Source organism: Protopterus annectens, chromosome 6.part0, assembly GCF_019279795.1.
Source record: "Protopterus annectens isolate FY-2018-M chromosome 6.part0, PAN1.0, whole genome shotgun sequence".
Lineage (NCBI taxonomy): Eukaryota > Metazoa > Chordata > Ceratodontiformes > Protopteridae > Protopterus > Protopterus annectens.
This window is the reverse complement of record NC_056737.1, coordinates 868,554,875-868,582,374: the sequence shown is the minus strand read 5'-3', so window position 1 is coordinate 868,582,374 and position 27,500 is coordinate 868,554,875. Positions and strand designations below refer to the sequence as shown.

General features: G+C 41.7%; 1 protein-coding gene across 3 annotated transcripts in view; it reads left to right on the top strand.

Moving 5' to 3' along the window:
* The window catches only part of WDR20 (WD repeat domain 20), a 798,308-nt gene that overhangs the window by 339,058 nt on the left and 431,750 nt on the right, over nucleotides 1–27,500 (top strand). For 2 of the 3 annotated variants that reach the window (XM_044074540.1, XR_006365229.1), the window contains exon 3: nucleotides 6,473–7,750. The exons of the other annotated variant lie outside the window; for it this stretch is intronic. In XM_044074540.1, the coding sequence (XP_043930475.1) occupies nucleotides 6,473–7,750 (1,278 nt within the window). The remainder of the gene's footprint in view (nucleotides 1–6,472; nucleotides 7,751–27,500) is intronic. 3 annotated transcript variants of the gene reach the window in all.

The window sequence follows — 27,500 nt, the reverse complement described above, 5'->3', positions numbered from 1 at the left end:
TGAGATGCATCTTGTATGCATATGTTTTAATAACGGTTGTAAGGATTCATGCAGCACACGCCAATTATAGTTGGGCATAGTTTCTTCTGAGCTGTGTGCTGGTTTAATTTTGTAAAGGATTCTTCCAGGTTTATTATCCTGTACTGCAACCTTTTTCCTGTATGGGATTTGTTTGTCTTGGTAGCACCGTGACTTTTTCTTTATCTTTAGTCACTTTATCTTTAAAGTTATTTTCTTTATTTTTCTTCAGGTAACTGCATTCTTTGTTTGGTGATGTGAGGGGAAAACATTGCAACTTAACTCGAAGGACAAGGTGGTATTTGGTATTAACCATATATTTTGAATCAAATCACAACCTTCAGGGTGACCTGCTGGATGCTATGCATCTTCAGTTGCTTGCTGCTCTGCTAAGACCTAATTGGTTGGAGAATAGTCTTTCATTTTTTTGTTGTAGTGTAAACCTCTGGGAATGTAAGAATCAGTTGCTGATTCCATTATGTTACTTATTGGTTTGAACTTTGAAGAAGAAAAAAGCTGACTCAATCAGAAGGTACAGATTAAATTTGATAGGGATACTGCGTCTTGTTTTGAGTTCTACTTTTGTTGTCTTATACCATCAGATTTGCAAAGATGTTGATTATGGGACTGCATTTTATTCATTAAAGCCCTCTGAGACCTGTAGTCCAAATGCCTGGTTTGGCCTGAGCCACTGTCATAACATTTATGCTGCTGCTGTGCAGAGAATGGGGAAAAAAAATAAAATTTTACTGCCATGTTACAGTGATACACAGGTCCTTTCAGTCTTTTTGTCTGCAAGTCTATGAGATGTTGCCTCTTGTTTGTTTGGGGCTGCTGCCTTCTAATATAATTCTATGCTGCTGCAGTTTAACCGTGTCTCTTATCACAGTGCTGCTGCAATGTAACTTGTATGCTTACAGTGCATCGTCTTGCAGTACTAAGTTCTTCCTGGTTGGAGGGTTGCTGACTAAAGGGTGTGGCCTAAAAGTATGTATTGACATTTTGTTGTTTAAGTCAAAGCGTTGCAGTCATAGTATGATTCGCATGGCATGATCCGCCTGTACTGTTAGCTGCATTCTTAATAACCAGAGTGAGACTACTGAATGCATAGCATATTGATGTACAGAACACAATTCCGCAGGTGGTAGATTCCTGCACGTGAGTATTTTTTTTAATTTCTGATTTCATGCTGTTAGCTTTTTGGGGATTTTTTTATGGTGTGCCAGCTAGCTGTGTTATGATTCTCAATCTCTTAACCCAAAAGCCACTGACAAAGATTACAATTGGAAGGATCAAAAGCTCAAGGAAGTTTGATCAAGTACAAGTATGTACTTTGAGAAGGTAAGCTTTTTGCTTGTTTAATTTAGTGATTATTGGAATTTTTTTAGGGAGAAGCACGATTTTGTGTCAGATTCAGGTAGTTCCCTGATCATGACGTACAGCTTAGTTACGTAATTTGCAAAGGGGAATTTTTTTTATGTTGTCAAACTTTTCCAGTTAGGGTATTTTTAAATGATCTTCATACACTCCAAGTGTCCGTGTTCTTAAGTACATTCTGCACTTTTCACTTTAGGCAAAATGCAGTTTTGGATTTTTTAAATGCAGCATCTTTTTTTTCGACTTTCTACACCCCGTCAACTGCAGAGCTTCTTCCTCCACCCCATGAGCCCCAAAACTTTATGATGGGTGTCAGCCCCACCCCCCTCGGGAAGGCATGCCTTGCCTCATTTTCCTTGTAGGCTCGCTGTATATATTCCAGGTGAGAACTGTGAGGTGGACATACTGTATGCAGTCTAGGAGATGGGATTTGTAGGTATGTGGGATGGGGAATCCCTAATGCAGGGCAAGTGTGACATGTACATTATTAAGCTTGGCGACACACACTGTCCTTGCCCCCTACTACTGGACAAGTGGTAGATTGCTTTATGATCCGGCTTCATCTACTGACGCCCACTGGAAAACACCTGATTGCAAGCAGTACTCTTCTCTCTTGGTAGGTGAGCCATCTTAGTCACTCAGTTATCACCCACCCAACTCACCACTCCACCCCTTTCTCCAGCTCCTCCAGCACTCAGGCCATTAATCGCGCTTAAGTTATCTAGGTCACAGTAGGGCTGCATCCGTCCATACCATGGAGCTGAAGCTCATTATATTGTCTTTACCATGAAAGATTTGTCTTGAATTTTTTGTTGTTCGTACAGTTCAGTGTGCCAGATTGGTCAGTTTCACTATCTTCTGACTAGTTGTTACCTTACTTTGTCCATTTGTTATCACTGTTGTACTGGAGCTACTTTTTGTTACGATGGTCATTTATACTGGAGCTACCACTGTGACTTGGATATTTCCAGTAATTGTCCAAGAGTTTAATAGCTGAAGGCTATTAATATTTTACTGAAGTGAGTTATTTTACTGTGAAAGTCCATGAAAAAAACAGGTGCGAGTAGTATTGTAGCATTTCACTTGCACATTTGCGTGCATATGTACATGTATGTATATATATATATATATATATATATATATATATATATATATATATTTATATATAGATTCACTTCAGAAGGCTGAAATATCCCAAGCCTGAATTTCAAAATGTGGAAGACCAAAAGCCTGAAAATTCAAAATCCTGAATCCCAAAAGATTGAAAATGTACAGAACAAAAAGATTAACAATATTCCAGTACAAGGACACACAAATACACACACAAGACAAGGGGTAGCACTTTTCACAAAGTATGGGCAGGGGAGCAAGCCCCCCACACCCCCTGCTAATTAAATATATCAACTCCAAGATTGCACTTCACAGAAAAACATGACAAACATACCATCACATGTTTCATGACTGCCTTTTGTAACCTTAGTAATGTTCCCTTTTAACTTGCTATAATACAACACAAGTGCAATCTTGAGTTGATATATTTAACTAGCAGGAAGTGTGGGGGTGCACAACCCCCCCCCCATGAGGGGTGCAGGGGGGGCTTGTTCCCCTGCTTCTATTTGGTGGAATGTAATCTGGTTTGTGTTGTCTTAAGTCAGTATATGTATCCTGTGTGTTTTCACTTTTATGGGATTCAGGCTTTTGAGTTTTCAAGATTTTGAATTTTTAGGCTTTTGGTCTTCCGGATTATGAAATTCAGGCTTGTGATATTTCAGGCATCTGAAGTGAATTAATTTTATATATATATATATATATATATATATATATATATATATATATATATATATATATATCTTTTGCTTTTGGCACTGTTGGGATGTCTGCTTGAGTAGTCCTCTGGTGCAAGTCTTTCTGTCCATACTCTGGATGTTTTGAAGGTGGATTTCCAAGGACATTGGGTGTTAAGGACGAGAACTTGCTTAAAAGCTTTAAGCCTGAAGGATAACGGTTCTTTTCTGCTTCCAGATTTTTTGTGTGTTTGTGTGTGCGCAGTAACATCAAAAATGTCAACCTTAGAGCTTGTAGACTCTCTCATTGATTCCACCATCCCATGGGCCAACTACATAGTCTCCTAATGTAGTTAAGTACTAACCCACATCTGGGTGTGGGTAATGCTAGATTTACCCACGGTTGGTGTGGTTTGGTCATGAGGGCGAAGCCCGAGTAGCCAGACAACCATGGGTAAATCTAGCATTACCCACACCCAAACGTGGGTTATTGCTATTATACAATGACATTATTTAAGGAAAAAAAAATACTTACTTTTCTTAAATAATGCCTTTGTGTAATACCTGCTTGGTGCCTTTCTGTGGTTTTCTGCTATCCTGGGGCTTTTTCTGATGTACTGCGCATGCGTATGCTTACGCAGTACATCAGAGCTGTGTTTAGGAAGCAACGGAGAAAGATAGATCTCCATTGCTTTTTTAAAGCTGCCCTGCTATGTTGAACGAGTTTAACATAGTGAGATATCTTTAAAAAGAAGCAATGGAGAAAGGACGATCTCTGTTGCTTTTTTTTTTTTTTTTTTTTTTGTAAGATATCTCACTTTGTTAAACATATAATATAGCGAGATTACAGCAATGGAGATCTTCATTCTCCGTTGCTACCTAACCGAAACAAAAAAAATCAAGACTTATACTAATGGAAAAGATTGTACCTTTTTCCATTAGTATAAGTCGGATTTACAATGGGCACATTGGTTTTGCTGGCCAATCAGCGTGCACGTTTTGGAATACTAATCGGTAGTTTATTGTATAATATAATTCCTCCTTGATCATGTCTACTAACAGTAGTTTGACCTTGAGGCTAAAATTGTGATTTGATCATTGCAACACCACAATGTGTCCAGGCTAGCATGCTGGACACGCAAAAATGTAGTTATTCACCCTTCATCTGGCATTTTTCTCCGTTACCTCCCTAATGTCAAGATGTGCGCAAGTAAAATTGTCTCATGTTCGTAGTTCTACACTCAGATGTAGCAAATTTTACAAAACTAGCGAGAATGTATAGTGATCCCTTATAACTACTTTCTTCTCCCCCCACCACGTCTGTTTCAGAAAAGGGAGAGCAGCAGTGCCATTTCCTTTGCAGCCAGCTGTTCTGCATTCATATCTGTTCTGCTCTTTAAACTGAAAAGATGCCCCCCCCTCCCCAAATTTGCCCATTGGGCATCATCCCGTGTACTGCTTTTATTGTTGCTTCTCAAGAATGCATATTTACTGATACAGTAGAGTGTTTATAAAGAGCATTGTTATTTTCAGTGTTTAATACTACACAACATTCCTTATTCTCATTTTTAATTTTCTTGTAGACATACTATTAAAAATATACCTAGGGGGCAAATGATCAGTACCTCAAGGCTGACTACTAATCGGGAGATTTTTTTGGATGCAGTTCATGAAATGGGAGCATTTTTTATGGACAGAGGTTCTAGTTATAATGTTCTAAAGCTGCTGTGGATGAAATGGTAGAAAAAAGGAATGGTAGGTTTTCACCTATATTCTCTGTTGACATGCCTAATGAGAACGGGTGCTAGTTCCACCGTTTCTAATATTGACAGATAACTATTAATACTAATAGTTTTTGTCTGCACATGACTGGATGATTCAAGCATTAGCTCTGTTCTTATTCAGAACTGGAACATTTTTAAGGTTGAGTGGAGTATTATTCTAGTAGGTAGGTAATGAACCTAGGTTTGTAGTTAAGGTTAAGTCTTTAAAACAATTATTTAGAAACGGGCAACACTATAGCTATGACTGCTAAGAATGACAATTCTGGCATGTATAAATGTGATTTTTGTAATATGTGCTCTTTTATTTTGCAGGGTGATTCTGTATTTTTTTCTCATTTATATAAGCACATTATAAGTAAGTTATTTTAATTGTGTTTTCTCTGTTATTTATGTTGTGGTCTGCCCTAGGTGTCGGCCTTTTTATGTAGGTATGTCTACAAGAAAATTAGAAATGAAAATAAGGGAGTATCTGTATAGTGTTAAACACTGTGACATCAACAATGCTCTTTATAAACACTCTGCTGTGTCTGTAGATTTTAAACAGTTTAATTTTTTGTGTTAGACTCTCACTAGGGGTGTAAGGGGTGGTAATTATAAAAAATTGTTTTTGAAGAGAATTTTTGGCAGCTTAGGCTACAAGCAGATAAGCATCCTGGAATCTGTAATAGTATTTGTATTAAGTGCTTTTTATAAGTAAGTGTGTCATATTGTGTAATGTTGCTATAAAGTTGCTTTGCTGAAGTTTTTAGATTTTAATTGAGTATGTAGAACATTATATAAGGTCGGTTGGCATTTTGTTCTGATGAAGTCTTTGGACGAAAGCGCTAAATATTTCCTTGACTGGAGTGCCTTCTGTGAATGCTGTTTTTTTTAGATTTTTGTTTTATATATCCTTTGGGTTTGGTGTTTTTGCTCAGATGTGCAATATACCTGTTGGTGGAAGGAAATTTGCGTGTTTTACTGTCACTTAAAAACTGATTAAATGAGTTTATATTGCTTGTTCTGTACATTGTAACCAGTCAAGTCCTTATTTTTGAAGTTCATTTATGAAAATTCTTTACTGTCGATCTGTTAAGAGCAGTCATTTATGATAGTGTTAGTGTTCCTCGTAAATGATGTTCTCAACACTTAATATTAATCTGAGACGTATTGGAAGCCTGTTTTGAAAATGGTTCAGAAGTACAGATGGGAAAACTTTCCTAAAATAGTTAAGTTGAAGCATTCATCAAAACGGTTTGAAATTGTACTTTTTATAATACAAAGCTAGGCTTTTTGCATGTGTATCTTCTAGATTGATTTTATCAAGTTTGTTTCTGACTTGTGCTTTGCTAGTTAAAATACCTGTAGCCACTTTTTTCTTAAAGGAGATCTACCATTTAGAGAGTATCTTTTTTCTTTTATAGAGCTGTGAATAATGTGTGGTTTAGATAGCTGTGCATATGTGCTTTATATTTGTTTAAATGATTGCTTATCCAAAAAATAATGTTGATTCATTTGTCGTCTTTACAGAGACTAATAGACAAGTCCAGAGTAACCTGTGTAAAGTGGGTGCCAGGGTCGGAAAGCCTTTTCCTAGTAGCTCATTCCAGTGGCAGCATGTACTTGTATAATGTGGAACACACATGTGGCACTACAGCTCCACATTACCAGCTACTAAAGCAAGGAGAAAGTTATACAGTGCACACGTGCAAAAGTAAATCCACAAGAAACCCTTTGCTTAAATGGACAGTAGGCGATGGTGCCCTAAACGAATTTGCTTTTTCCCCAGATGGAAAGTTTTTTTCGTGTGTAAGCCAGGATGGCTTTCTTCGCGTGTTTAACTTTGATTCTGTGGAACTTCATGGTACAATGAAAAGTTATTTTGGTGGACTTCTTTGTGTATGTTGGAGCCCAGATGGAAAATATATTGTAACAGGTGGTGAGGATGATTTAGTGACAGTATGGTCTTTTGTTGACTGTCGAGTGATAGCTAGAGGTCACGGACATAAGTCATGGGTCAGCGTTGTAGCATTTGACCCCTATACAACTAGTGTAGAAGAAAATGATCCATTGGAATTCAGTGGCAGTGATGAAGACTTTCAAGACCAAATTCATTTTGGCAGAGATCGAGCAAATAGTACTCAGTCTAGGTTATCCAAAAGGAATTCTACAGACAGTCGGCCTGTTAGTGTTACTTATAGGTTTGGCTCTGTAGGTCAGGACACGCAACTTTGTTTGTGGGACCTTACAGAAGATATTCTTTTTCCACATCAGCCTCTCTCAAGAGCCAGGACGCACACAAATGTTATGAATGCCACAAGTCCACCACCAGGAAGTGGTGTTACTAACCCAGGAAGTAATGGAAACAGTATATCATCACCTGGGAACCCCATACCTCCTACGCTTCCTCGTTCCAACAGCCTCCCTCATTCTACAGTAACAAACTCCAATAACAAAAGCAACATAATGGATGGTACCATTGCTTCTGGTGTCAGTAAATTTGCTACACTTTCACTACATGATCGGAAGGAGAGGCATGACAAAGATCACAAAAGAAACCATAGTATGGGGCACATTTCCAGTAAAAGTAGTGACAAACTGAATCTAGTTACTAAAACAAAACTGGACCCAGCTAAAACTTTGGGAACCACCATGTGCCCCAGAATGGAAGATGTTCCTTTGTTAGAACCTCTTATCTGTAAAAAGGTAGCACATGAAAGACTTACTGTGTTAATTTTTCTTGAAGACTGTATAGTCACTGCCTGTCAAGAGGGATTTATTTGCACATGGGCAAGGCCTGGTAAAGTGGTAAGTTTAAATCCTTAATGCTGTGGGGAACTAGGCCTTCACTTAACTAGCCCCATATGAACCTGTTGATTTAATACTTGTGTACATTTTCCTTTCAGGGTTTCCAAAACAATTATTTAAATATGATGATTTTAGTGAGTCTTTCTACTATAAATATGTAATCAGTATTAGAGTATTTTATGTAAAAGTGAAAATGTAAATTGCCAAAGGCGCAAGATGTTCATATTAAACAATTATTGCCTTTTAATGTAAATTCATCCACCATTTTGTGTTACAGCTGTATTTTCACTTCCTACCTCATCACTCAAATATTTTGAAATTCTAAATCTCCTTGTACACTGTTTTTACCATTCAAACTTCAGTGATATGGTCGGAGATGATGCATCTATAGTCTTTAGAGGCCAACTTTTCAAGAAGGTTTTCTCTAAGGTTGGTTGTGTATCTTAAATGACCTTATGCAAAGCAGTATGCCTTTGCAGTGATCCACATACTGAATAGATTCTTCACTTTTCTATTACAGTGTCTTATCACTGACATTGCTGAATATCAGAGCCTGAGTTTTCATTTTAATTCTGCATTGCTTAACTAAGTTACTGTCGCACCTTGAAGATATTATTTGGTTTTATTAAAAATAAGTAAAAGGAAAAATATGGCGTTTTTCTGTCAGTTTTCTACTCACATTGTTAATATGGAATGGTAAAGCTCTGATGTCAGAGATTAGCTGAAAAAAAGTTTGTGTTGCAACTTGGGTGCCGATCCCCTGACTTCCGTGGCTATGATGCCATCTTTTGTTTAGGAAGACTTGAGTAGTCTTCTTGATGAAGGAAGAAAGTTTTTTTAATTTACTAAAATAACTTCTCGTTAGCCTTCCTTGTGTTCACCCCCTTTTAGAAGAGAAACAGACTACAATTTGACACTTTTGTTTTCTTCATATGTTTAGTTTACATTGGGGAAAGCTGTTATCCACTTTCTAACCTCTGTACCAGGCTTCCTGACTTTTGGTTTCAACAGCAATCTGTTGTAATCCTCTAGTGTGACATCTAGATGATAGTTCCACTGTGAAACAGCAGTCATTTACCACTGATCTAGCATACTTGGTGCATTTGCTTTTGATGGTATATTTCTTTCTTTTCCTTTACTTTTGTATGATCAAGCTCATTTTGTCAAAAGGGCTTTCTAACTTGTATTGAGGTTTTGTGAAGTCCGTTTTAGTTATGTAGTAGTTTAGTGGTTGCTTCTGTAAAATGGAGGACTGATTAACTTGCACCCCCCCCCCAAATGGGAAAAAAAAAGTGCTGATCAGTATCCGTCTGAATAAGCTCGCTTGATGGACATTCTAAGAACAGTGACTCATGACCGTAAACCGGATTCATGAGTCATTGTTCCAACCTCCGAGGTTTCACTGTGCCCATTGGAGTGATAGGTGGTTTTGAAGCAGTGGTAGTTTTAATGACTGGCAGCCACATGCCAGTTTCCACCCCATAATATACCTTGAATAAATTCTGTTTGTTGCACTGCTGGTTTTGTCTCTTATTCCTTCAGCATAAACTGACAGGCAGAGTTGTACTTTTATCTGAGTAGCTTCATTCCATGGTCCTGGTCAAAATTTTCCATTTAGATGTTTTTTTTTTTCTTTTCTCCATCTACTGCCCATAGGTGCCATGTTTGGTAATTAATATTCCAGGACTTTTCATGTGAGTTATATTTTAACATCATTTGCCTGCAGTACTGCTGAAGTACTACATTTGAAATGGTCTGTACATTTTGGGGAAGGCAGTCCACCCATTTTCAAGCTTAGTCATTTCATTGCCCTGTTAAATTTGAAGAAATATTTTCTTTATCTGTGGAACTTGTGAAATGAGAGACCTTCCCGGAGCTTGTTTTGGTACAAGGTACTCTGCTTGACATCAGATTTTTTTTTGTTGTTAATTTAAACTAACAAAGTTGTACATTCCTGGCAAAGTTCATCTCCTGAACCATGAATCACATTCTGTTAGAGGACATTTCCTGCCCTAGACATAAGAATTGTAAATCGCCTGCTTGTCTTTTTTCTTTCATTATGCCTATGCATTGTTTTTCTGTGTACCATAATAAAAATGTTGCATATTATCACCAGCATTGTATTAAAAGTAGCTGGCTTGTCATGGCTTGGAGTTGCCAGGAGATGAATTTGTTCTGTTTTTGGAGACCATTAAAGATGCATTAATTAATGAGTATTCTTTGTCAGTCCCTGTCATTTTGGAGGACATTTAGAATATCCCAGGTTGATTGTCTCAAATGTCCAGACTAAAATCACTGTTGTAGTATTCCAAACGGATTGGTTTTCACAGCTGACGTTTGGTCATGATAGCAGAGCTTAAGCCTTCACTGGAGCATATGTCTGAGATACGACCTCAGCTCACAAGCTAGTGATATATTAGTGGATTTATGTATGTATGTAAATCCTCTGAGTATATTGCCTCCAACTCAAACGCAGGTCTCACTCTCTTTACTCTGACCTTTGCATGGTCATGTGTACTGTAAACCTTCGCAGATTCAGATAAGTGCCCCTTTGGGGATCTTTCCTTGTCTAAACTGTTTTGCTCTATTTTTGTTAATGTCACCTAGGAGGGGTAAGTGTGAGTGCTGTAGGCAGATTCTCTGCAAAGACGTCCATACCCAAGCGTCTTTTCTGCCTAGGCACAGAACATGTTTATAAAACTTGTTCTATTTGCCTATCCTTTGTACCTAAAACATTGCGTTCACATTTTGTCTTCATTGAACACCTTTTGAAGACCCAGTGAGTGAAACGTTTGGCCCACTCAAAGATGGGGAACCCCTTCACATAGGACATACCACCCACTCATTAAAAAAAAACAAAAAAAAAAAACTTGAGGGGTCTAGACCTCACTCTGCACATTCCGATGCAGATGTACCTGCAGAGGTTACAGAACCCACACTATGTTTGACTTTACCTCAGACAACCCTCTATTGTGACCTCACTGAAGGCTGGTATGGCATCAGAAGATTGCACATCCAAAGAAACTATCACTGCAGTTGAGAATGGGAGAAACGTGAGTCATTATTTCAGAGGGACCGGAAGGGACCCCACAAATTTTGAGCTGGGTAAGAGATTCCTGGGAAACTGAGGTACATAGGAGTCGGTGCCTCCTTGATTGGTTTAAGCGGCTGTCACCCAAAAGAAAAAGCAACAGAAAACAAAGCATGATGTTCTTCGTGTTTCACTGTTGCAGTCCTCACCTGTGGGTTATCCCTGCTGTGGTAGCCCTCGGCTTGCCTGAATATGAGAGTCTATGTTTTTCTGCGTCAGCTGTAGTCGCCTGTAGACTGACGTCAGGTTGTCAGTGCTATAAAGCATGGCAGCTGACGCCATTACATCAGTCTTTCTTGCTGTGGAGCCCATAGCAGAAGCAGTTAGCAAGTGTGCTGGTCCGTCGCTACCAGATCTCGGATCACACCTGAATACGTCTAAAGCTAAGTACCCCATTGGGTATCTGTCTTTCTTGCACTAACTGATGTCAGAAAAAGTTAACAATTGTCTCTCCTGTGGAAAGCAGATCCCACACCGAGACTTCCATTCATACTGCATCACTTGTTTAGGCCCAAACCATGACGTTGCAGGTTCTGTGCCCTCTTTAACGCGAGAACCATTCGTCGTAGAGCTCTTTTTGTGGACAGGTATTTTCATCCATCTTCACAAATGGCTTCTGTTAGCCAAAAATCCATAGAGCCTCTGAAAAAATGTAGGGATAACGATAGAGACAGACCACACAAGGCTAAGCCTTCCGACGACTCTTCCGCTAAGCAGGTCATCAGTTCTCCGGAATTCTGTGAGGTGCTTTTGCAGCCCCTGATGCCCGATGCGATAGCCATGCAGGCCTCTACCAAGACCCTTTCGAAGTCTGGTATGCCGCAGAAATCTTCATCTTCAGAGCCTTTGGTTGTCTCTGCCAGGTCCGGAGCCGCGACACAGGCAGTGGCTTCTGAGGAGGTCTTTCGCACTACCGATTCTAGTCCGAAACTGACGTCTTTACACCTGACTACCATTTCTCTCAGACTGATGAATACCCTTAGGCCTAGAAGCCAGGCAACCCCTAGAAAATCTACTTCTACCCACTATCTTACTCCCGTCCCTCCACCCTAGGCCCAAATGCTTAAGATGGTGGAGGATCTTATTTCCCTTATCAGGGACAGTTAAGCCACAACTTCTAAAAGGAAAAGACACCCTTTTCCTGAACTATTGACAGAGCAAGATTCTGAAGAATCTGATTATTTAGATTCTGAAGAGGAACAACAACCTCTGACTGCTTGAGGATTCAGATGCAGAGGAATCCATCCCTTCTGCCTCCCCCACAAGAAGACATCTCCTTTGGGGAAACCCTCCGGGAACATTTCCAATGGGAATCTCAGGGCTTCCATCAGTCTAAGAAACGGCTAACAGAATTTCTAGACCTGCCCCAGCACAGACCCCTGGCCATCTCCCCTATTTTAGAAGTGGTGGATGTTTTCCATGAATCCAGTTTGGCCCCTAATGCCCTCCCACCTGCCCCCAGTAAACCAGACGGGTATTACAGGGTACCGGACTCTCACAAATACCTGTACAGAAATCCTGCTGCAGACCCGGAGGTCATTACACAGGGGCCTAAAAGCCAGGGCTAGTTCTGCAAAGAATCCTACACCACTTGATAAGGATGTCCGAGCTCTGGACATATGGGGTAAAGAAGTTTACACCTCTGCAACCTTAGCTGTCAGAGCTCTCAACTGTAAGTTCCATATGTTAAAATATCAACAGCACACTTTGGAACTATTAAGGCAAAATATTTCTACCTTTCCTGACTGTGCCTGTTCTAAGGAGTTAGCATATTTATTGCACTCTACTTGTCAAGTGGCTAAGCACTCTCTACAATGTGGATATGACTCACTAGAAGCCTCTAGCAGGGCAGCATTGTCTGGATCTGTCATTAGGAGGCATGCATGGCTGAAGGAACAACCTCTACCTGATCATGTCAAGTCTAAATTAATTGATGCACCCTTGGATAAAGACTGCTTATTTGGAGAAAAAGCAGAAGCGGTGCTTAAAAAGGTGGAAGACAAAGCAAAATCTATGCAAACAGTAAGAGTTCTTTCAGTTTCAACTTCCTAGATTCAGCAGGAAATTTCCCTGTAAGCACTGGTCCTTTCCTGCCCCTAGCAGACAGGGGAAAGCTAAGCCCCGCAGGGACAGGCCACCCAAGTCCCTATCCCAGGGACAACAAAGAACCAAACAGTGGACCACTTCCGCCTATAAGGCAGGGAGTTCTAAGCCGTCCCTCTATGGAAAAAAAAAACTCTGTGACTCCAACTCCCCCCTCTGCCCTCCTTTTTCCCACCAAAAGCTTGGAGGATGGCTATCCCTCTACAAAGAAAATTGGATACCTGTAACAAAGGTCCAATAGGTCTTAAAGATAATTTTTCAGGGATACAAATTCACTTTCAACGAACTCCCTATTCTCAGAGGGTACCCAGACTTGCCTCCAAACCAGTGGGCAGAAGCATTATAACAAGTCCAAACTCTCATATCCCAGGGGGCAGTAGAACCTTTTCCTGTAGATCAAACTGGCAAAGTCTTTTATTCCAGGCTGTTCCTTGCTCCCAGAAAGGAGGGTACTTGGCATCCCATCTTGGATCTGTCCTTCTGAACACCTCCCTTGTGGTCCCCAAATTCAAAATGCTAATCTTGCAGCAGCTGCTGCCTATGCTGACAAAAAATGCCTGTTTAGTGACCCTGGACATAAAAGATGCCTACCTCCACATCCCTATATGGGAGTCCTGCAGGAAATTCCTACGTTTCAGAGCAGGCTTACAGCACTTTCAGTTCTCTGCTCTTCCCGTTGACTTATTTATTGCTCCTAGGATTTTCACCAGATGTTTGGCCCTGGCCAAAGCATTTTGCAGACCAAGAAATGTACGTATTTACCCTTATCTGGACGACTTCCTCCACAGAACGTTACTGTGGAATCTTCTTCCTGTGAAGCCGAAAAGGTCTTGGACTCTGATCACCATTCATTAGGCCAGGTTCCATCAGATGATGATGATTCCCTATCTTCTGAACCCCCCCACCACCAGTGGAAGAGGCATCCTTCTGGGAGACGCAAAACATTTTGAGTGGGAATCTAGGCAAATCTCTGATGTCCAAGAGATGCTACAGCGTTTTAGCGGTGGGTACTCCAGCCCCTTGCCCTGTCCCTCCAGTTCTGGAGGCCTTTTTTGCATGCTATTGAATCCACATCTTCAGCTCCTGACTTGCAGCCTCCAGAAGTCTTGATAGATTCTACATGGTCCCAGAGGACCTTTAGTTCATTTTTAAGAATTCTGTAGCTGACCTTTCCCTATCTTCTGATAAACGTTCTAAGCTACTAACTAATGGTAATGCCTTACCTTCAAACAAATACAGCAGGGCTATAGCTAGGTGGAAAAAAAAGGTTTATACTACTACTACTCTGGCTTTTGGTGGAAACAAATTCAGACCTAGATGATCAAATACTTTTTATCTATCCTTAATTATTTAAACAAGGTAGTGGTGGATACTAAGGTACAGAGTCTAAACAAATTTTGTCCTTGGTAAATCAGGCCACTCAAGTGGCCAGACATAGAATAAAAAGCAGCTGTGGCACTATTGAGACTTCTTCCAAAGCAGTTGCTGCTGATGCATTCATTTGCAAGTATGCCTGGCTATGAAACTAGCCCAAACTAGAAGATTTCAAAGCTTAACTATTTGAATCCCTTTTGTTTGGACCACAGGCAGCTAACCTATTCAGAACTCTGCAGGAACAAGATAAAACTATGAAAAACTGCAGAGAGTTCCTCCTTGCCTCTCTGCCCAAGTACCAGAAGAATTATCTAGTCAAGCCAATAGTAAGAGCTATTTATATGCTCACCCCAAACAGGCACCAACCTAGCTAACAACAGGTAAAGCAATGCACCTATTTAAGAGTGAACCTGCAAGGTACCCTAAAAATTATAGACCAGTAACTTGCCTTCCGACGACATATAAACTGTACACTGGAATTGATGCAGACAGAGTTTATAGTCATTTAGAAGAGAACTCCATTATGGCAGTAGAACAAAAGGGCAATAAAAGAAAGTCATATGGAACAAAGGATTATTTGTTAGTCATCGTGGAGAACTGTAAAAAGGAGAAGAATCTAAGTATGGCATGGATTGACTACAAAAAAGCATTTGATAGTATCCCACATTCATGGATAAGAGTGCTTAAAAAAATATGATACACACTACACTGATAGACTACATGACAGTGACCATGAAACAGTGGCAGACCCCGTTGCACTTAAGCCATGATAAGACAAATTATTATTCCAGGGATAAAAATTCAAAGGGGGACATTCCATGGTGACTCTCACCACTGTTATTCAGACTTGCCTTTAACAGGCTTAGCGGTGTACTTAACAGCTTAGGCCATGGCTGTAATTTGGCTCCTAGAAAACAACCAAATGTAAAGACTTCTCATCTTCTCCTTGTCGATTTAAAACTGTATAGCTCATCAGATGAGGAACTGAAAGCACAACTGCAAGTTGTCAAAACTTTTTCAGATGATATAAGAATGTCATTTGGTCTTGTGAAATGTGCAAAAGCAACCTTTAAAGCTGGATATCTACAGCACCAAGAAAACATTGGTTTGGGACAAGAATGTGTTAGAACTTGAGCAAGACTGAGTGTATAAATATTTTGGAATTGAAGGATCAACAATAAAACATGAGCAAATGCTAGTAAAACTTGGTAAGCAATACTTTAGAAGACTTAAATTAATCCTGAAAACAGTGTTGGCATCTAGGAACAAAATTCAAGCTATAAACCAATTTGCTGTTCCTTTCCCAACTTAGTTTTGGAGTGACTGGCCTCAAAACGTGTTGAATAGATTAGACAAGAAAACAAGAAGGATGCGACATGCTCACCAGATGATTTGTAATAAATCTGTGCATACCAAGGTTATATATTCCTTGTTCCCAAGGGAGGATGGAACTCCTTGAAATTGATTACATGTATAGATTTGCAGTACGTGCTGACCTCGCAAGACACAAATGTAGTGAAAGTTTTGAAACATGAGGTGAATAAATCTAAGATGACTTATCTGCCTAGTTTAGCAGAAGCATATTGGCATCAAGCAGGAATGAAAATCAAACCAGAAGTAGATAAAAATCGGGCAGCAACTGAATGTGCCAAAAAAACAAAAAGAATACTCTGTGAAGGACTAGATGAGAAGGCAAGTAATGTGGAAAGTGCATAAATCTAGTTACAAGTATAGAAGACTTCTGCAAGAACCTAATGTTGATCAGGATCGAATGCAAGAATGGTTAAAGTAAGTTAAATGGTTAAAGTTAATGGCAAATTCAAACCAAGAGGTGAAAGTGTTGGTGGGCCAAGTTAGTGGGCTTACATACATGTTGGTTTACAAAGTCCATTGAACATGTGGGAGAGGCAGACAAATGTAGGTTTTGTAAAACAGAATTGGAAATAGTTGCACATCTTGTTGCTGGTTGCGACATACTAATGGCAGGACGACTGTATGCTGAAAGGCATAATAATATGTCAAGACACTTGCACTGGGGACTGTATAAATGTTATGGTATTGAAGTGGCTGAAAAACACTGGAAACATGAGCCACAAAGCATCATAGAAAATGAAGTCCTGAATTGACAGTCCCCTCCTACCACCCTACCGCAGAGCTGTTAAAACTGTCACTGTACTGACAGACTCTTGCAGAATCAATTCCTATTAGACTACAGTCTAAAACAGAGTGAGAAGGTCACACAGAAAAAACAATCAGTAAAAACTAAATGAAAACTCCAGCCAAGCTAGAACTTCCACTGAGTGACCTCTCAATCCTCTTGTATCAGAGGCACATGGGATATATGTAAATGACCCTTATGAACATCAGGTGTTTCAGCTATATGGCAATCCTGAATGCCCATAATATCCACAGCCAGTAGGGTTTAGCTTTATTGGCCTGAAATTATTCATTAAAATGACTTGAAAAGAAAAAAAATTAATTCAGTCTTGAGGAATCTCTCACTTGAGTAAGAGATCTCCTTCACAGACTGGGTTTCCAGGACAGCATTTAGGAGTCTTGTTTGACTCTCACACCGGTTAGTATTTCTACGGTCCCTGCTAGATACTTTACTTCAGAGAACCTTTCTTCTGCAGACATCTGTGTCTAGGTCTGTTCCTGAGTTTCTTGACTCCATCTAGGACGTCAGCAGTGGAATTTCTTAGCATACTAGAATTTGTGGCATCTAATTGTTAAAATTCCTTTTGTCAGAATGCACGAGAAAGATTTGGTGGTATCTAAAATGTGTGCTCACCCCACAATCAGTACCCCCTGATGTTCATATTCCAGTTTTGGATTGTAAAAAGAGAACTGCTTTGGTGGAGAGACTACATTTATCCGAATCCAGGTCTTCCATTCTCACTTTCAGTTTCCAACAAGTATGTAACAACAGATGCTTCAAATTTTAGTTGGGGAAGTTGCGTCTTTGAGGGTAAAAGTGCAGGGCCTTTGGAACAAAATGGTAGACCATAACTCAAACATATAAAAGATGATGGCAGTTATAAATTCACTCATCTTTCTCAATCTGTGGTCACCAGGACCCCACTGCAAGTGATTACAAACTACAGTATCATGTGGTACATAAACAGGAAGGTGGATTCCATATCTCACCCTCTATGCAGATTAGCCATGATAGCCTGGGATATAGCTGTTTTGCACGGTCTCACTCTACAGATATCTTACATTCCATCAGAACAAAACACTGCTGCAGATAGGGTGAGCAGGACCAAGACAAACCCTCATAAATGGATATTGAATCAAAGGGTCCTCTAGGATTTGATCCAGCTGTGGAGAACGCCTCAGGTAGATGTGTTCATTTCCATTCATAGAAAGCCAGCAAAATTTGTTCCAGGACTACTTCCAGGCAGGCCTGAAAAACAGATGCATTCTCATTTCCTTGGATAGGTATGTTCCAGTATGCCTTCTCATCTTTCCACTGATATCCACGGTCATTCTAAAGATTCAGAAGTACTCTTCAGATGTTATTGTGGCAACTCCCTTCTAGCCCAGGCAGCAGTCAATGTCCTATTCCCATGTTGCAGTATTCTGCATATGGGTTTATCTTGCGTACGTATGTCCAATATTCAAAAGCTTTCAGTCCCTCTGTGGTGCATCAGACGTCAGGCAAGACGGAGGATATGTGGGCCATAAAAGTGACGGCACACACCAGCCTTCAGAACCTTTTAGGCGCCATTCATATGCCAGGTGTTCCTGCTGCCGCTGACTTCTCTATCGTTATTTGTGATAAGTACCCCGTTGGGGAACCTTTTTTCAGTCTTTCCTTATTGCAACATTGCTTGTTAATGTCATCCAGAAAGGGAAAGTGTCAGTGTGGACGCCAGATCCTTCATAAGGACGCCCACGATAAATGTTTGTTCTGTTAAGGAAAAGCTCACGACAATAAGGCCTGCCCTATTAGCCAGGCGTTCGTGCTGAAAACCTTGCATAATCGGTTGCACACTTTAAATTTTTATCTTGAGAACCAATGCCTGAAACTTCTTACACTTAGGATGGCATGTCCTTCCTGCATCCCCCCAGAACTGCCTAAGAAGAAGGCCAGAAGCCTACAGCATTGACTGTTGCTGAGCCTCCTTCACCTGACTCTCAGCCTGTGGCTAACATAGGCCTTGTTTCAAGATCAGTTTCCGGATCCACTTCTGCGGAGGTTGTGGGTACCTCTAAGGATGCAGCACCATCCACAGACGAAAGCACATCTGCCGAGGCTATACCAGCGCCGCTAGCCGATGCCGGGTGGGAAAACCAGCACTTCATGGGGAGTCGTCTGAGACCTCTGCCCCTTTACAGCCCTCAGTTTCTAGGAAACCACCTACCACTCCTTTAAAAAGAAGGGAGAAGAGAAAACTTATTGCTCCCTCTTCTGAAAGTATGCCTGACTGGTATGTCTTCAGTCAGAGCCACTTCAGTGCCTTTATGGCATTGAGGCCTACTCCTTCTTCAACCTCCACCCCCTCCTACTCTCCTGAGCCCCTAGGCCTATGCATACAGACCAACTTCCTAGGGATGAGGAGGTCCTTTCAGACTCCTCTGAAGAATCTCTCTCCTACAATTCACAACTGTCATCTCCTAAGGGGTACGGATCCCCTGAGGAAGAGTCCCTGGACCCCGATTCCCCAGTGAAAGACATAACCTTCAATGAGACCATTAGCAGGATGAAGGAACATTTAAAATGTGATTCCTCAGAAATGTCTGAGGTACTGAAGAGGTATTATGACCTCATTCAAATGGAAAACACCTAGCCCATCTGCTATTCTTCCCATCCTCCCAGCCTTCCTAGATGCCTTTTTCTTCGGCATCTACTAATCGTGACTCTGTCTCCTGCTCCATGCAGACCGGGTATACTGTACAAAGTACCTAACACTGCTAAGCACCTGATAAAGTGCCCTCCAGCTGACCCAGCCACTATTTCTGTGACGACTGAAAAAGCCACCAAATTATTACCCACTACTACTATTCTCCCTGCTGACAAGGACAGCAAGACCATGGAAAGATTAGGGAAAAAGATTTATACTTCTGCTACATTGGCCTTCACAGCCACTAACTGCCAGACCCACATGGCTTAGTATAATCTATCTAGTCTTTAATCTGCCACCAGACATTTGGGTAATATTCCAGACTCCCCTGCCAAAACATCTCTGTCCTCCCTCCTGGCTCTTACATCTCAAGTCACCAGACACTCCATTAGGTGTAGTTATGATGCTACTGAATCCTCTGCTTGGATCAGCAGTATCAGCCCTCCGCAGATATTCCTGGCTTCGCCTGCAACCCCTGCCAGATGATTTCAGGGCCAAGCTTATGGATGCATCCCTGGATAATGCTGCACTTTTTAGATCCAAGGTCGCAGATCTCTTTAAATCACTGCAACAAAAGGCAAAGAGATGCAGGATCTCAAACATCAACTGGTCTCACCAGTTCCCACGTTCCACTGGAACTGTCCTTCCAAAACACAGTTTATTAGGAAGTAATCCCGGCCTACCCTTAGTGCCAGACCTCGAAAGCCCACCAGAAAACAACCTCCTACACCTAGAGCACCTTCTGCATCTAGCCAGAGGTCTTCCTTTCAGGACAGGGCAGGTAGCGTCTGACAACCTGCCACCTTTGTGTCAACCTCCTCCCTCTACCATGCTCCTGTCTGCCTGCCTCTCTCATTGGTGATCCGGGTCCACAGAGGGGGAGATGAAGACAAATGGGTCCTGTCTATCCTCAAAGATAGCTACTACGTGACTAGGCTCTCTCCTCCCTTATGGAAGGCATTCCTCATCCCAGTTTACAGCAACTGCTCCTGTTACAACCAGTACTACAGACATTGTTAGACCAGGGCACTATACAGTCAGTTCCCTCCACTGCAAAAGGAAAAAGGTTTTTATTCAAGGCTCTTTCTGGCTCCCAAGAAAGGCGGACCATGGAGACCCCTCCTGGATCTTTTCTACCTCAGTCTCTTCTTAAAGGTACCCACCTTCAAAATGCTCACCACTGCCTACCCTTGCTAGGGCAAGAAAAACTGATTTAATGGTGTCGACTGCCTTACTTTTTCTACTGATGATCTGACGTCAGTCCTCAAGCGACAGTAACCGACACAGAAATACTAAGTCTCTGGTATTCGGGCTGGCCGAGGGTTGCCCTGGCAGGGATAACCCAAATGTGATGACTGCAGCAGTGAATGCACTCGAACATCTACGTTTATAGTAAGTGTACACAACTGTACTTTCTTTGCCTTGGACAGGACCTGTAACACATGACCTACGGAGATGTGAGGTGCGGGACAAGTATCGAGGATGTTGAAAGTGTCTTTAGGGGGGGAGACAAGGGCTGAAGTTTGTGCTGCACCTATCTGCTAGCAGGCTGGCTAAGTCAACAGGATCAGTGTAAGTGATACTGTTAATGTGCTGCATACCACTGTAAAAACATGTATATTGTAATTTCTTTGTATACTGATCATGTCTAAATGTATCTAATTTTTCTATGTGCTTTTCTCCCTGGGCCTGTGGTGAAAAAGGGTCTTTTTGGCTCAGTCGGACACCCCCGGTTAACAAATGTAAAATAAAATAAAAGTACTAATTCGGAACAAACCTGGGCTTTACCATGGAGGTTCCTGACATAACTGAAGACTTTATGGTTTCCCTTTGTTATGGAGGCTAGTTTTGATTCATAATTGTTGCTTGTTATTTTGCTTTTACTCATTTCTCCTGCCTCCCATATCTACCCCAATTATTACTTCTAACCATTGGGCTTCAGTTGAAAATGAATAAAATTGCAGTGTGTCTTAAAAGTTCACTATCTAAATCTTAAAGGCCTCTAGGACACAGAATTTACAATAAGTATCTTTAGCAAACTCCAAAACACATTACTGGCCATCACCCACCATGACACATTCAGCCACATCTCAATGTGTAAGCCCGTAAGGCAGATAACCTCCCAGTCCAATATTTTGGTCATAAGAGACTCCATTGTGAGAGACAGTGATGTCCCCCTCACCAAAACTGAGCAAGGAGAGTGTTATGGTCAGTTGCCTATCTGGACCAGGCTCCATCAGATCATGCATACCTTCAAATCACTGAATCACAAACACCAGTATGATGTAGTCGTACCCCCTGTGGTGAGAAATGACCTGAGATGTGTACCTCCCTGAACTATATGAAAAGAGACATAATGGAGCTCTCCACATCTGTTTGTCCCAGGCAGGTACGAGCCTTGCAGTGAGGAACATTCTACCTTCAAGCCTAATGCTGTAAAGCAAGTGGAAGGTATTGTCTTTCCACTCCCCGCAAGCTGCCCTCACTTTGGCGAATATAGATGTCTATGTAGTTACTGAGACACTTATTTTTGATTGGATAATTGGGCTGGTTTCTGTTTCTCTGCCTTTAATAGCCAGTGTTTTAAACCAGTTGTACTTGTTTGCTCAAGCTGTTCAGAGCTGCAGTGAGAGGCCTTCTGCCATTTGCTCTGCTATAATATTGGAAAAATATTTACTTATTTTCAACTGTTTTCCGCAGTTATGTTTTACTGTATATCTTTGTAATCTGTGCAACTGTTTTTGCCCCACCCACCTGCCAGCTGTTGTGGTGGGCTAAGTTTTGGTGGCTTTGACTTGCCCACCTTCTAGTATAAAGTTGATACTGGACACTCCCCTCAGTCTCATTACATCAGCTCATTCTACTATTCATAGTGAGAACTTAAAGTCCCACTCTTTTAGCTTCTGAACATTGAATTCGCATTATCTTCTGTCTTTTCACTTTCTGCTACAAAAAAAAACTGTACTACTTTCTACTTCATTTTGCTGCTTGTGCTTAGGAGTTCAACTGCATTTAATTTGCCGTATTTATTGCTGCTTGTTGGTAGCCTCACTAAATTGATGACAGTATTCTATTGAATTGCTGCTTTATTTGTGCTGTCTGTTATTGTTCTGATTGTGAGCTACTGTTTTAAAGCAGTCTACTTATTAACTATATTTCATTGCTGTCTGTTACGATTCATTACTGTTTAACTGCATTTTGTTGCTGTTTAACTGTGGTTTTTCATACTGCGAGTTTTATTCTTTTGACTGTAAGTGATTAATCTGTGCTTCATTGTGAGTTTTTTCTTACTGAGTTCTTAACCTTAAAATTGAGTAGCATAGTCTCGATATAGAGCTGCGGCATCCAGAGTCAGCTGCATGGTTTTTAACCCTTTATGAGGTATTCCAGCTACAAGTTTTCACTTAGTAGCACTTGTGTTATCTAGTAGCACGACTTGTAGACCTTTCTCCCTTTATCTTCTTAGCTCTTATAGTTTCTGACAAACATGGATGGACAATTTCCAACATTTTCTCCTGCCAGTCTTATCGATATGGGCATCCTGAAACAGTGTAGCAACTGCCTCATGTACATGTTTAACCCTCTACTACTATAACCTAGGAACACAATTTGTGAGAGATGCAGATACATCAAACACCTAGTGTTATTGCTCTGTCCCCCACAGACCAGTATATCTGGCACTAAGAAAGTTGGCAACACGAACACCACACCTCAAAACCACTCACACCTACACAACACACTCCCACATATCCGGAGGCCCTCAACAAAAGCATACCCAAACAAAAGAGACCTCCGAGAGTTAAACGCATGCAAACTCCACTGCCCACCATGCATAGTCCACACACCTGTGCCTCGCAGCCATTAAGGCCTAAACATAATCCCAACATATTAGTCATAGAAGACTTCATTGTGAGACACACAAATGTGCACGTCACCAGGCTGAATAAAGGAGAAAGTCAGTTAGTTGTTTGTCAGGTTCCAGAATCCTGCCATATCACCAATGCACTTAAGTATCTCAGCAGGTACTGTTATGACGGTCATACTCCATGTTGGAGTGAATGACTTGAGACGTACCTCCCTGGACTATATGAAGAGAGACGTGATTGAGCGCTCTGAGTACGTGTCCCAGGCAGGTATGTCCCTAGCCTTAAGCTGCATTCTGCCGTCACCCAGAATGATGCCTCAATACAAACAGAATATGATTCACTATAACAACTGGCTTAGTTTCTGGTGATGGTGTCATTCAAAGGGGATCCAGTACCTGACAACCTGGGATGACATGATTGACAAGCTATGATGCTTTGCCAAAGATGGTCTGCATCTGTCTCCCTTGGGCTTCAGGCTCCTGGCAAAGCCTCTTGCCTCCCCCATAGTGCCTTTTTTAGCAATGCCATGAGGTCAAAACTACCAACATGAAAATTTCATCTAAACGTAAATTGAAGGTCATGCTGCTAAACGCTAGGAATCTAAACATGAAACTGTGCACATTGTAAGCATTCTTAACCCTGGAAGAAACTGACATTTGTGCAGTCTCAGAAACCTGGTTCAAAGTTGCGGAGAGCACCCCAGCCATACCAGGTTACTCATCCTATCATTCATTCAGACCCCAAACCGTGGGCAGAAAAACAAAAGGAGGTGGAGTTGCAGTATATATAAAAGACATGCACACCTCTAGGCTGGTCTGATGCACAGGAAATACTCCAGGTGCAGTTAACAATTGACAAGACCCCTATTCAAATCATAGCTGGCTACAGGCCTCCAACTCTGACTCAAGATGCCCACTCCACCTATTTGGACCTCTTCGAATATATCAAGATGCAACCCTTTACACTGATCCTGGGTCACTTTAACCGTCCAACTATAAATTGGAAAAAGTATTCATGCCGAAACACAAATGCCCAGAGATTCCTTGATTTCGTCAGTGCAAATGGATTGGACCAGTTAGTTAACACCCCCACAAGAGGTGAAAATATCTTGGACTTTGTATTAACCAACACGAGTAACCACTGCAGCATCCCTACAGTGTCATAATCCTGGTAAGATCCGACCACAAAGCAGTCACTTTCAAAGTCACCATCTCCCGGCTAGGGTCAAACAAAAAAAAATGTCTCCAAAGCTGATTACAGCCTCCTGAAAGAAGGTATAAACAGCTTCACAGCCCCCTCTCCCTCCACAGAAACTGGCACATATGTCCAGACTTACACCAAAGTACTATATGAGAATTTATACAGCTGCATGGAATCCGGAATACCAGACAGGACAAAATCATCCTCCTCAAGGAAGAGTAAGCCTTTCTGGTGGACATCTACAATAAATAAACTCTATAATAAAAGGAAAAAATTGCTGTCCAGGACCAAGAAGGAGCAGGTGTCTAAGTGGAAGCAATCTCTCCTTAGCCTGAACAAGCAAATAAGAGCACTAGTGAAATCCTCTAAGGCAAACTTCGTGTCCAAACTGGCCACATCTAAAGACAATCATAAGGCTTTCTTCACATATGTCCACAATCCCAAGGGAAGCACCGAGATCTGCTCAGAACTGGTGGTCAAGGACGTCACATACACACACCATGTAGATATAGCCAACCTGCTGGCAGACAGCTTCACTGAAAACTTCACTCCTCTGCCCCCCCCCCCCATCAGTAAAACAGGACATCCCCAGTACCTGCCCCTCCCCTTATCTCTAGGGAGCAAGTCATCACTGCCCTCTCAGAGGCAAAAAAATACAGCCTCCATGGGACCTGATAACATCCCAGGCTTCGTCCTACATGAATTCAGGCAGGAACTTGCAGCACCATTAGGCACGCCTGAGTACTGGCTTCACCCCAGCCCAAGTGGAGGACAGCTGCTGTCATCAATTTGCACAAAGGTGAAGTGTCCACTGATCCAGGAAATTATAGACCCATCAGCCTAACTAGCTTGATCTGCAAGGCCATGGAGCGGATTATCATGGACCTCATTAACAAGGACATTGGCAACCTCCAGACACTTGATCCCACATTGTTTGGTTTTGTCAAGGTGAGGTCATGCCTGTTAAATTTAGTTGACTTTTTTGAGACAGTCACCAAGGCCATAGATGAGGGAAAGATGGTGCACACCACCTAGCTTCACCTGGCCGAGGTCTTTGATACTGTTTTCCACTTGGATACAGTAGGTAAACTCAACTAGGCATCAATCCATATGTTGCCAGATGAGTAGCAAACTGGCTCACTGATGCAACCCACCTATTCAAAATAGGGGAAGCCACCTCAAGTAGTAGACCCATAACAAGCGGTGTATGCCAGGGATTGGTCTTGACCTCTGCTGTTTGGGATATACTTCTCAGCGGTACAGACCAAATCTAGTGGGCTATGGCTGACCAAGTTTGTAGATGACTACAAGCTGGGTGCTGTCATAATTTCCTCTAGTGATGTGGACGTCCTCTAAGAGGGTCTCACCCAAACAAATGACTGGTGCCAAAAACATGGCCTCAAACTAAATGACAAAAAATGCACCATCATCTCTTTTGGGGAGAATGATGTCCCCACAAATTATCACATTGATAAGACACTAAGCACAAAATCCGTTGTCAGGGACATGGGAACCCAGGCAGATAGCAAACTGACTTTTGACCACCATATTGCCTCCGTTGTATGGAAAACTTTCTACATGGCCCACCTCATTAGTAAAGGTATCTCATCCAGGGACAAGGTGGTCATAACATCCATGTATTCTTCCCTTATAAGACCGATTATTGAATACAGTGCCCTTTTCGGCATGTACCTCACAAAGCACATGCAGCAGCTGGAGAGACCACAGAGATTCTTCACCCGGAGGATCCAGGGCCTCAAACATCTACCCTACACAGGCTAAAAGCCCTGCCCCTCTACTCAGTCTTTCAGAATCCTCAGAGGTGACCTCGATCTGGTGTACATAGCAATCTCAGACCCCCACCCTGATGAGACTGGTACATTTCCACAAGTTGAGCTCCACTCAAGTAACCCACATGCAAGACCTCAGCCTGGTTTGTGACATCGATAGGACTTGTTGGCGGGACAGATCTGTGTTCCAGATGCTCCCTCTTTTTGTGGAATAGACTCCTCCACGTAAAGCAGAGTACCTCATTAAACCTTTAAGTGTAATTTAAGCGCAACCTGGATAACTGGATAGGGAACAGAAAATACACCCCTGGGATTCCACCTGTGTCCCTGCTGGGCAATGGCATAGGATGCTGACTTGTTGGAACATGGGCTAAATTCTTGGCTAGGCTTGTAAGGGCCTCAGGGCTAATAGCCTAGTAACTTCGTGTGATCCAAAGACACGGAGAACGCCAGCAGAGCAAGGCTGTAATGCAGATGTGTCCAACCTGCGGGCCGCATGCAGCCCTCAGACCTCTTCCTTGCGGCCCCCGACCTCTGACTGCAACATCGATGTATGCATGCCCCAAAACACTTTTTTTTGTTTTGTGCTTTTCACACCCATGACCTGTAACTCTGTCGGTGTGCGCTTGCACCAAAGCACCATTCTAGTTTTGATTTTTTTGCGCCAAAGGAGGATCTGTGTGTTCCCGCCGTTATTTCGTGCCAAAGAATCAGTGCGTGTTCTCGCTGAAGAGGGACTTGTGTATGGATTTGCCGTCATTGCCTTTGAAAGGGACAGCACTTACCTGTGTTAATAGGCAAGTACGGAAGGAGTGAATGAGTGAGTGCATGCATGAAAGCCGAATGTTTGTGCATGTGAAAGGTGTGTGTGTGTGCACATGACAGAGAGAGACACATGCACGAAGAGGCTAATCACGATCAGTCTACCTACTGAACACACATAAGTTAGCTCACAAATATATTGTACATTAAAAGTACACTTTCATTAAATTGTGGCTTTCCTGACAGAGTGTTGTATTGAAAATGAAATCATACCTCTCAACTGTATGGATTTTCGCTTCATCTTTCAATTTGTGTCTTTTTCTTAGGAAATAAAATTAGTCATCAAAGGTAATGCAGTTCCAGGAGTAAGAATGAGACAGCAGCCTAATGTTAATGGGTCAGTAGTGGATTGACTTTGTGGACTGTAGCATATAAAGTGGGTCTATATTAGATCACCGAACGTTTAGGTAAGTGAACGGTGATTAATCGACCCCATGTAAGCGAAAGCTTACAAAACCGAACTGTCAAAACAGGGATTTTTTTCAAAGGAAAAAAAAAATCGCTGTTCCAACAAAAAAAGAGAGAAAGCACATTAAAACATGCGATTAAGTGGGGGCTTAGCCTCCACCCCAGCGTGGGGGCTGTGCCCTCCTGCACGTATACCAACTCCGAGACCATACTACAGTGCCGAAAACGGCAAAGTATCGAAGCAGCCAA